This window comes from Lissotriton helveticus, chromosome 2_1 (assembly GCF_964261635.1).
Source record: "Lissotriton helveticus chromosome 2_1, aLisHel1.1, whole genome shotgun sequence".
In the NCBI taxonomy this organism is placed as follows: domain Eukaryota; kingdom Metazoa; phylum Chordata; class Amphibia; order Caudata; family Salamandridae; genus Lissotriton; species Lissotriton helveticus.
The window spans coordinates 1,353,462,442-1,353,474,692 of record NC_136059.1 but is presented as its reverse complement, the minus strand read 5'-3'; the positions used below and the strand labels follow the sequence as shown (position 1 = coordinate 1,353,474,692).

The 12,251-nt window shown below is 45.7% G+C and overlaps 1 protein-coding gene across 3 annotated transcripts in view; it reads right to left on the bottom strand.

Annotated features, from left to right (window-relative positions):
* Nucleotides 1-449: 449 nt before the first annotated feature.
* Nucleotides 450-12,251, bottom strand: part of WDFY3 (WD repeat and FYVE domain containing 3) — a 1,930,620-nt gene continuing 1,918,818 nt past the window's right edge. For 2 of the 3 annotated variants that reach the window (XM_078676292.1, XM_078676293.1), the window contains exon 67: nt 450-4,183. In XM_078676292.1, coding sequence (XP_078532418.1) covers nt 4,063-4,183 — 121 coding nt within the window. In that variant the 3' untranslated portion in view covers nt 450-4,062. The remainder of the gene's footprint in view (nt 4,184-12,251) is intronic. The other variant, XM_078676294.1, reaches the window with a different exon arrangement.

Genomic DNA, 12,251 nt, shown 5'->3' with positions numbered 1-12,251 from the left:
TTCAACATCTGTTTCTTGCCATCGCAGTACGACTTGAATCCGATTGTGTTCGGGGAGGCATCTTCCCTGTCACACTGAGTTTGAAGTAGTCCGGAAAACAAACAGTTGGGAGCAGAGCTCCAGGTCAGCGTTGATGGCATGGAAAGGTATAAACTGACAACACCATGCAGGAGTGGCACTTATATGCAGCTCTGCTCATCACTTTGGGGCGGCAGGAAGTCACCACAGAGCTGTATGGCACCACCTACTGGTGTGCAGAGAGCATTGCTGAAAAGAATCTCTGGATCCAGTCAGTTGTCGAATATTTCCAGGGTGAGGAATGGGCAGTCAGAAGTATCCATCAGAAATAAGTTACTGATAGGGCACAAAGAGCAGCAATTGCGATCTGTTAACATTACTCTTAATATTCATTATTGAAGATTGTTTGAAAAACAACTACAGACAACACGTTTTGGTGGTAAATAGCAGGTATTTATTGGTAATGAAAAAAACAAACCTAAGATTACCTGAACTATTGCATTTATTAATGTATCGTGTTCGTGTTTCTCTACCTCTTCGCATTAGAGACAAATATACAATCAACATTCAGATATCACAGAATGCACACCAGATAGCAATTCTTCAGGCCTTTTACATTTAACCACCAAAACAGATGCTGGATTCTGCAATATAGTACAAAATTCTACACTCCAGTCTTATGCTAATCCTCCTTCAACTTATTCCCGTTGCTGTACAAATAAATGGCCACCTATAATGGCTTACAAGTTAATAACAGGACAAAAATATACATTGCACTGACACAAAAAGTCAGCTGTGTTAATAGTCATGCAACAAGTAACCAAACTTGCTGAAATTAAAAATACTTCCTAAAAACAGTTTAACTGCATAAATATTTATTTTTTGTACACGGTTCATAAAATGGTTCTTAGTAGAACGCAGAGCCAAAAAATTGATAATATTTTACAAACGAAGGTGCAAAATAATTTACCTATGGTGTTTGCTACTGGGTGGTCGGGGGCAGGCCCCAGGAGAGGAAACCTCTCACCTTGGAAAGCAGGACATTACAATAACGTGCTACATACAAATGGTGGGAGGGAGGATAAATTAAAGGTTAAGAATTCTATGACAGAAAAGCCTTGAGGAACTTGCATTTGGAATATGGACTGCCTTACATGGTATTTACTGTACATCGTGACTATATAATGCTTAAACACACAGCCATTCAGAGACCTGTTTACTGCACGGTCATTTAGCAGACGTAACAAGGGAGAAATTAATTCAAATTGAATAAAAATTGTTGCCCACAGCACCGCGTTGATGAGATTAAACACAAGTGTGTGTATTTGGTACCATACCTTTTCTACTCTACTTACAGCTACATACCAAACTGAAAGAAAGTATGTGTAAAAAGACTTCGTTTAAATCCTCTTTCATTGATTCACTTGCTTGACTCAATGAAAGATACCAACGCTGGAGAAATGTAATAAAAGGTAAGGACATTGTTTTTTTTGTTAGTTTTATTTTATATAGAAAGGATGAGAATCATTAAGCCATTTCATGTTTTTCTCTCAGCATTTGGTAAACAAAAAAAAGTTTAAAAAAGCAATATATTTTCTACGTTTTGAAGAAAGTGAAAATGTTGTGCTTTGTGGAGAGGCCTGCTATTTGGAGTCCTGTTGCTGGTATAACTCGATTGCATATAACTTTAAGAAATTAGCTATGCATACTTTTCCTGTGGTGAAGAGTGTACAGGTGCCTACTTATACAGTCCCTTCAACTTGTCTATCAAACTTTTGCTATTAAATGCTGTGAAAAGTAGTTTAGACATCTCCAGAAACGCTCCCAAACATCTTAAAGGTGCACAAAACATTGTTTACAACTTCTAAATACATCATTTTAAATACACTCCACATTTAAGCTCAACCGTGACCAACAATATAGCCTTTTTTGTTCTATACGACTGTGATGTTAGCCCCCCGACCAAGAAAAGCTGCACTGCGAGTTGTTTGTGACAGTATCCCCCGACTACCTATGCATTAAACCTAATTGTATTTCTGCAATTTTGCTTGAGGAAATGCTTTTTGACTTGGACAGATACCCCTAAATGATTGACTGCCCCCGATTCCTTGAGGCATTATAAATGTTCAATAAATGACTCCCTGACTAAAGTACCATTGAATGTATTGGAGAAATATGAGCCACCAGCAGGCTCTGCATAGTGTGCCATGGATGCTCCGATTATTGGTTTACTGTACTGAGACACCTTGTGGTAGATAATTCTGTTAAACAATTGTGGTCACAGTTTAAGAAGTAAGAGAGAAATCCATCAGTAAGAAATGATCAGGGAATCATTCCGTGGAGGGTGTGATGACTATTAATGCCCCTAGACCGAATAATGCTGGGGCACTTTGCAATCACTATAACAGTGGACCACTGAATTCTCCACAATATGCCACCAGCGCATCAGATGTACTTAAATCCAACCCGCTGCTTCCCCTTTCCTTCATTGTAACATGCACACAAATCGTTTCTAAGTGCTTAAAGTTTGTTTCACAGAAGCTCTAGGAATTACCTGGCTTCTGCTGAAAGAACACTTGAGTTCAACATAGGAGAAGGGATTTAAGGGCACAATGGACGTCATGAATATTGCACAGCAGGACCCCACAATATACATGTTCCAAATTACGACCAAATGTTGTTTTTTTTGTTACCCTCTTCGTGATATTTATCCACAATGATCTTCGGTAAGATGGCATTAGACGAAAAAAACTGGTTTTAGAACACTACTAATTTCTGGGGGGCAGGGGGGTAGTCATGACTCTAGCCCTTTTGGAATTGCAAAGAATGATTAAAAAACATAAAACTAGAGCAGTCATCACAAAATGGCTCTGTCAGCTGAACAGCCATCGCTAATCACCATGCTAAACATTAGAAAGCAGAATGTGCTTAACATCTGCATATATAGGGCAGATAATTAAAAAAAATCTCCTTGCATAGCAGTCTGAGCCCTTTCAGAAATTACCATAACATTAATTAAATACATGTAGATGTACAACTGGTCACACTGTGGCCTGTTACCAGCACAGGCACGCAGGTGACTAGGGGGTTTACAGCGTCATCATTAAAAAAAAAATGACTGCCTATCTCGAATAAGCAAGGTGGACTAGACTTCCTACTGGGAGAAAAAAACCAAATTGCACAACACTGAAATGGTAGTACGCCTCGCAATAGTTGCTACAGGACATGGTCATTCCCAATTGAGCACCGGGATAAAGACTCCCTGGGATAAGGAACCGCCTGCCGCACTTAATGAGATACTGTGAGCAACTAAAAAAAAATGTTATAGAAAATAAAATACCGAAACATGCCCAGGAGGAATTTTTAAATAATAAAAAACACCTATAATGCTGCTGACGTTTTTTTAGTTGGCTGTTTTTTTTTAAAAACACATTCTTGTAGTAACATGAAGGATGGAAATATTTGTTTGTAGATAAAGCATAGGCAAATCATTGAATCAGGGTGATCTGATGTCCCATGTAACAGGCAGTTACTTAAGTTCATACAGTATTTGGATAAAAAAAAGCCCATTATACGTATTTACAATATACACAAAGTTGCTTGTACAGAAGGCAGATTTACAACTATATTCTTAAAATGATCTTTTTTACGCGGACAAAGAGAGCAGCTCTACAAACACAAGACACGAGACGGGTGAATGAGGAACCGGTGAGGGTTTTTTTCATTTTGTATTTTTCTGTTAATGTATTTGTAAGCGCAAAGGGTTGGCTAGGCGAAAAGCTTCATTCCTGGAATTATCCAAACTTGGTTCTTGTTTGGTGCATTTGCTATAAGCCCAATGAAATCAGTATAAATTTATGATCCCGTTTTGTTTTGTTTTGTTTTAGGTGAGTGCTTAAAAACACAGTACAAGGATACATGTAAACAGACAGTTTTTTGTTTATAACTCTTTCTCAAGTTCTCTGTAAAGGTGCAAAAAGTGATTAATGGAGGTATGCTCCTCAAAAACACCATCTATATTACGTTTGGCCAGTTGGCGGCTTTCTAGTTCCTAGACCCGTCTTCGGAGCCCCGCTCGTGACGCAGGTTGAAATAGCAGTTTTGACAGACTCGCACGGGAGAGGAGATTTTCAAACGCTTTATTTCAGACTGGAATCGGCTGCACCTAGAGTGGTTTGGAGAAGGCGAAAATACATAAGCAGTGAGAAGGGATTCTTGTCTGAGACAGACATATAATTATTTTTCTAACTTAACGTTATGAGAAATTAACTTTATTTAAATAACTCCCTTCTAGATTGGAGGTCTACAGTACCATGTTAAACACATACTTGAATAAATGTTTTGTTTCAATTAATAACAAAAATTGTTACAAAAGGCTGGGCATGGTATGTCCTTCCACGCACCTTCCTTGGTCATTGATAAAAACAACATCGTATCATTTCATTAGTACATTTCAAACAGTTACACAAGACATAAACATGAGTGTCCATAAAATTTATATGTGCGCGCTGATTTGGGCCTGTGGTCTGCCTTTAGACCGAGGCTCGATCCTTGCTTAGGAGATCTTTAAGTTATACACATACTTAATTTCATCATTGCAGTCTAGTTGCAATAAATAAAACATAACTACGAAACCTAAAAGTATCTTACAGTTGGCTTATGGTGTGACAGTAGTAAGATCACCGCCGACCAGCTCACCACCTCCCTCAGCCAGAGTCCACCCGCCAGCACAACGGACCCCAACGAAGCAGCCCGCAACTTCACACAGTGGCTGACCGCCTGCGCTGACAACCTCGCACCACTGAAGAACCCTCCCAGCAGACGGAGAAGCAAGAAGGCCTCCTGGTTCACCGACGAACTCAAGGACTCCAAGAAGAACTGCCGCACCCTCGAGAAAGCCTGGCTCCTCGACCAGACCACAGACAACATGACCGCCCTCAAACAAGCCACCCGCAAACACCACCAGCTCATCTGCACCACCAAGAAGAAATCACTAAAGGATCGACTGGACAACAACGCCCACGACAGCAAGGAACTCTTCAGCATCGTCAAGGAGTTCTCCAACCCCAGCACCGGCAACAACGACATCACTCCCTCACAAGATCTCTGCGACTCTCTCGCCTCGTTCTTCCACCGCAAGATCGCCGACATCCACAACAGTTTCGGCGCACCACCCACGCACCCAACCGTCAAACCAACGCCCCCCACCACCACCCTCCGCACCTGGACCACAGTGACCACCGAAGACACAGCCCGCACGATGAACACCATCCACTCCGGATCACCCACCGACCCGTGCCCCCACCACGTCATCAACAAGGCTGACTCCACCATCGCACCCCAACTCCGGAACATCATCAACTCCTCCTTCAACACCGCCACCTTCCTGAAGTGCTGGAAGCATGCCGAGCTCACCGCCCTACTGAAGAAACCAACAGCGGACCCCACCGACCTCAAGAACTTCCGCCGCATCTCGCTCCTCCCTTTTCCTGCTAAAGTCATCGAGAAGATCGTCAACAGACAGCTGGCCTCCTTCGTCGAGACGAACGGATCCCTCGACCCCTCGCAGTCCGGTTTCAGAGCCAACCACAGCACCGAAACCGCCCTCATCGCAGCCACTGACGACATCCGAGCCCTGCTCGACAACGGGGAAAGAGCGGCACTCATCCTCCTGGACCTCTCTGCAGCGTTCGACACTGTCTGTCACCGCACCCTAGTTCAACGCCTCAGCAACATCGGCATCCAGGAGAAGGCATTGTAGTGGATCGTCTCGTTCCTCGCCGGAAGAACACAGAGAGTTCGCCTCCCCCCGTTTTGATCCGAGGCCACTGAAGTCATCTGCGGCGTACCACAAGGATCATCACTCAGCCCCACCCTCTTCAATGTCTACATGAGACCTCTTGCAGCCATCGCACGCCAACACAACCTCAACATCATCTCCTACGCCGACACCCAGCTGATCCTTTCCCTCACCAGGGACCCTGACACCGCCAGAACCAGCCTACACGAAGGGATGAAAGACGTCGCCGAATGGATGAAGACCAACCGCCTGAAACTGAACTCAGACAAGACGGAAGTCCTCATCCTGGGACCATCACCCTCCGCCTGGAACGACTCCTGGTGGCCCCCCGCCCTGGGCACCGCTGCCAAACCAACAGACCACGCACACAACCTGGGCTTCATCCTGGACTCCTCCCTCTCGATGACCAGACAAGTCAACGCCGTCTCATCATCGTGCTCCCACACCCTACGCATGCTCCGCAAGATCTTCCGATGGATCCCGACCGAAACCAGGAAGACGGTCACCCAGGCACTCGTCACCAGCCGACTGGACTACGGAAACACCCTCTACGCCGGAACCACAGCCAAGCTACAGAGAAGACTTCAACGCATCCAAAACGCATCCGCCCGACTCATCCTGGACATCCCCCGACGCTGCCACATCTCCAGCCACCTGAGGGACCTGCACTGGCTCCCCGTCAACAAGAGGATCACGTTCAGGCTCCTCACCCACGCACACAAGTCTCTCCACGACCTGGGCCCCAAGTACCTCAACGACTGCCTGACCTTCTACACACCCACCCGCCAGCTATGATCGACCAGCCACGCCCTCGCCACCGTTCCACGCATCCAAAGAGCCACCGCCGGAGGAAGATCCTTCTCCTACCTGGCGGCCAAAACATGGAACTTCCTCCCCATCCACCTTCGACTGACCCAGGACCATCTCGCCTTCAGAAGACAACTCAAGACCTGGCTGTTCGAACAGTAGCAGACCCCTTCCCCCAAGCGCCTTGAGACCCTCCCGGGTGAGTAGCGCGCTATACAAGTGTTATGATTGATTGATTGATTGATAGTAGCTATCAGAGATACCGGTCTTAAAAGTACTTCTCTAAAATAGGACATCACTTAAATATGGAATTATTTCCTTTACAGTATACTCAGTGTACTCACATTTCCTAACTAATGAGGCAATGTCGACCTATCGTTTTATTTAGTGTACAGCAGAAGGCCAAAAGAGTAAAATAGAACTCCAAATAAACATCCAAACACTTTGTAAAAACTTGCATCCAGCTAGCGTTGACAGTGAGACAGATTCAACTGTTTAAAACATTTGTTTGACATTTATGTATCCAATATTGGTAAGTTTCACTTCCACAGAAAACATTCGAAATGTTTTTTGCACATTGGCGGCCAGAAGAACCTTTCACCACAGTAGACGCCAACACAGCAAATATTGCCAGGGAAAAATAAAATAGGTGGTATAGTTTTGTTGGACAAGATGGCCACCTGATGCTGTTTCAAGTCCTGGCTCACAATCCTTTACTACCCAAACATGTATGGGCGGTCCCAAAGGAAGAATGAAGGAGAAAAGGGTGCAGACCATTGCCAGGGCTTGGGTTGGTTGGATGGGGTGCGGGGGGAGAAAGTACTGCATGCAGCAGCAGGCATCCGAGACCTGGCTGCAGGAGAGCCTGAGATTGCTCTCGCTACTCATCCACAAAGTCCAGTAAGTGTTGTTGCCTCTTCAGTCCTCCTACTCTCACTGGGAGATGACAGGCCTAATGATGCAGGCTTGGGTCTATCCAAGTGGATCCCATTGCAGAAACTTACTGTAGAGGTCAACTGATTTTAGTGTGGGAGGAGGTGGGGCCCACGGGACTCAGGAAGCAGATTGAGGAGCTTTCCTGGGGCCGCATAGCCAGGCACTCCCTCAGTGTGTGAGCTACTAGCTGGCCCAGCTAGGGGGCCCTAGCCCTAGGGAAGAAAAAGAACTTCGCCTCTGGTCGGGCATACAGAGGATGCCTTGGCATGCCACACAGTTCCACTAGAGCGCTGCCTGGCCGTGTGGAGCTGGGCAGGCTCTTAAGACTGGTGTAGATTGGGACTGCAGTTGGTGGTGCACCTAGCCCAAAGGGTGGTTGATATGCGTTGGTCCACTTAAAGATTATAGGCCAGCCTGCTGGGGAGGCTGTGCATTGGCTGGTTCCAGGGGCGAACACTCTACTCTCTAACTAATATAGAGATCACCCATTATACTGGAGCTGAGGAATCGCCCACTTAGGGTCAGAACTAGAAGACACCCACTCTGGCCTCGGATGCTGTCAGCAGAGGGTGGGCAGCCTTTTGTGCCATAGAGGTAAGAAAGGGGGACCAAAAACAGAGGAAACTTGTTTTTGACCAACATAGGCCACCTAGACCAGCGGCAGTCAAGCAAGAGACAATGGTAGAGGTGCGGGACCTAGATAAACTGGCCTCTAGTTGCGACAACTGCTATCCTGCTGGACCTTAAAGCCAGTCTTAGGAATATTGATATCAAAACTGACCCAGTGACATCTGGCCAAGATCACCTCACACAAAGGATTGGCTTCCAAAGTGTTGGATTAGATGGGGTAGAATGCTTTACATCGGACCTGGAGGACGACTGTTGGACAAGCTACTTACCTTCGGTACTGCCTTATCTGGTAGAGACATGATCTAGCCGCAGATTCCTTACCTTTGAACTTCAAGGCGTCAAGCTGGATCCTGAAGACTTTTGATAGCAGTACCCCAACGCACAGATAGGTGGTGTTGGGTTTATCATCGTAGTGATGTCCGCGTCATCTATATAGTCATCACCCCGGTGCGCCGACGGAAGTACTTTTCATGACTTTCCAAGCCAGACGCGTTGAGCCATGAAGCGACTGACCGTGGTCTCCCAAAAACAACTACGTCCCTGTAGGGGAAACAGCCCTGACACTAAACCAATCCGCTGTACAGGGCGGATGGGTGGGTTGGTGAGGAATCTGTGGCTAGATCAAGTCTCTACCAGATAAGGCATTACCAAAGGTAAGTAACTTGTCCATCTGATAGAGACATCTAGCCGCACCTTCCTTACCTTTGAACAGATACCCAAGCAATACCATCCCGGGAGGAGGGACTGCGGAAAGGTTTTAGACTAAAATGAGATGCAAGATAGAGTGGCCAAGGAGGCACTCCCTGCGGACCTGAGAATCCAGGCAGTAGTGTCTGGCAAACATGTGCAGAGATGCCCATGTGGCTGCTTGGCAGATGTCAGTAACCGGGACACCACGCTGAAGAGAAGTGGTGGCTGCCTTCGCCATGGTAGAATGGGTCCTATGTCCTTCAGGAGGCTGTTTCTTTGCCAAGGCATAACATATTTTTATTCAGAGGATGACCCAGCATGAAATGGTCCTCTTCTGAACTGCTCGCCCCCTCTTTGCTCCAACGTACCCTAGGAAGATCGGGTCGTCCACCCAATACTCTTTAGTACAATCAAGGTAGAAGGATAATGCTTTTTTGGGTCCAGATGGTGGATACGTTCCTCTTCCTTGGAAGGACGTGGAAGTGCATAGAAAGTGGGCAGAGTAACAGATTGAGCCAGATGGAAGGGTGTTACTACCTTAAGCAGAAAAGATGCCCTAGTGCGGACCACTACTTTTGTCTGGAAAAACTGTAAAGTAAGGAGGCTGAAATGACAGAGCCTTCAAATGGTGCAGACATTGAAAAGGTAATGACCAAATTAAGGTCCCACCGGGGCATAATAAAAGTCGAAGGGGGAAACAGATGGGTATGCTCCTTCGAAAATCTCTGAACAAGAGGTGATTAAAAAAGTTATGGCTGATCCGGCAACCGAAGAAAAGCAGACAGGGCAGAAAGGTAGCCCTTCAGAGTGCCCAGAGCAGAGCTCTGCCAGGCCAAGGAGAGAATGAAAAGAAGAACATCTGATAGGGAAGCAGATAAAGGGTCAACAGACCATATTTACAGTATTTACAAAATGTTTGCCATCGGCAGGCGTATACCGAGCTCGTGGAGGGATGCTTGGCTGCTAGAATAACCTCACAGACTTCTGCAGGAAGGTTGAAAGCCGTCAACTGTCGCCGCTCAATCTCCACGCAAGGCGGTGGAGAGTGGACAGGTGCAGGTGGAGGACCCTCCCCTGCTTCTGCAACAGAAGATCCTCCCGAACAAACAGCATGATCGGAGGATCGATGCTCATTTGTAGAAGCTCTGGATACCAGACTCTCCGTGCTCAGTCGGGAGCCACAAGGATGACTTGGGCCCCAGTCAGTCTTTTTTTTTTCTTCTTTTAAATTTTTTTTTTTTTGTCCTCATTTGCCAGACCCTCGTTCTAAAGCAAACGCCAACCACCTTACGTGTTCTTAGCCAAAGAAAGTGATCGTGGTCCTCTCCCACACCCGGACACAGGTACCTGAATGGCGGGAGACGAATACTAGGAAAGTCTCGAAGGAGGAAAGATAGGGTGGAATACAAACCCATAAATACTCCATCAAGGTATTTTTCAGCCAATCGAACCATATGCATTGTCGGCGAAACCACCAAAAGGTCCGTGGAGTATATTAGGCATAATTATTGTACCCGGGGAAAAAAAAAAGAAAAAAAACCGAAAAACCTAACGGAAATCCTAACTCCATTGAACCAAAAAATTCCAGAAGGAAAGGTTACGTTTGCTGCAGGATCTGGCCAAATCCACCTTTGATGTGTCATATAATGACGTTAGCCATCCTGCATGCGATGGTGCCTTGGAGTCGACCCAAAATTTACAAATCTGCTGTCTCACAAGAAGAATTGCGTAGAACAAGAAGGTCTTTGCCGGCCCGGTGACATTCTCATCTAGCCCAAAAATTATTAACGGCAAAGTTAAAGATAGCGATGTCTTTAGAATCGAGTCCAATGAGGCCTTTACTTCAACCCAAAAATAACTAACGAGGGGACATTCCATAAACATGGATATCAGAGGCTGCAGGGAGGTTACACTTTTCCTGGTTGAAATTTGGATAGCCGTAGAGGTAGGCTCGATGTATCGTGAACAGGTGGTTTCGCCTCAACCACGCTGGTTTAACCGATTTATACAGGAGAGTGAAAGATCTTATCCATAAGTCCTCGTATTGAAGGCCCATGTCACCTCCCCACTGCTCATCGGGGAGAGTAAACTCTCAATCCACCTCCTCCAAAATGGTCCAATACCAGATGGCTACCTCTTCCCCCCGCCCGCTTGCCTCTCTACCAGCTGTTGTTCCAAGGTACTGAGATTCCCCAATTGGACCCTTTTCCTGATCATATCCAGGGACCAGCTTACAAGCTGTATATATTTAAATCTGGATAGAGCCGGACCTACCCTGTCATAAAGCTCATCCCATTCTACCAATGCCCCTCCTGCTACCAGCTCGCCCCATCTTATAACCCCTGCATCTTTCACGGGTACTGCAAGACTTTCCTTAAGACAGAGGGGGAGCCCAGGGGAGTCCCAAATAGGGGCAACATTTGAAAAATAGGCCAACCCTATTCTTGATTTTATCTGAACCCAAGCTCTTGCCAATGATTGTAGAATCTTTAACCTAATCTTTTTGAAAAACTTCTGGTCCCCGAACTTAAATAGGAATCCATCAATTGGCAAATCCACCCGATTAACATGTCCTTAAACATTAACCCATTAGATGAGCTTGATGGAGTTTTGAGCAACATCCTAGAATGTGACAGCTGGAACGTCAATGCGTAATATTGTAAGTCTGGTAAGGCAAGCCCACCCTTTTCCTCCTCCTTCTCAGTTTCTTCCTGGCCAACCTGGTTGCCTTATAATTCCAGACAAAAGAATTAATTTCCCGCTGACATTTTTCAAGTTGTTTAGAGTCAAAAGCGAGTGGGATGGTATTAAAAATAAACGTGAATTTGGGGAGAATGGACATTTTTATGAAGTTTATCCTCCCTAGTATAGTTAGTGGGAGAAAGGTCCAAGATTTTAATAGCTTCCGGCACTCTTTAAAGACTAGATCTAAATTAGTCTGTGCAATATTGCCAATTTCCTAAGTGATCCGTAATCCCAGATAGCGCATAGCAGGGGTCACTGCGAGCGATGTTCCAGGTCATTATCTCGGTTTTCCCTGCGTTGATTTCGTACCCTGGAATCCACCCAAATCCCTCTGCCCTTTTGACAATTATGGGAAAAGATTGAACGGGATCAGTTGTGTAAATAAGGATGTCATCTGTGTAGAGGCCAACCCGCTTTACCCATCCTCCAAACTCAAAAGAAGGGATGTTGTGCTCTTCTCTCAAGATTTGCGCAAAAGAAATTGGCCCCAAGATGGAATTTTCTCATTACCGCAGCCAGATAGGGCCAATTAACCCTATCGAATGCTTTGGTGGCATCCAAAGTGAGAGTGGCCAGGGGTAGAGAAAAAATGGAGGCGATGTCAATAGCGCCCACCAGGTCGTGG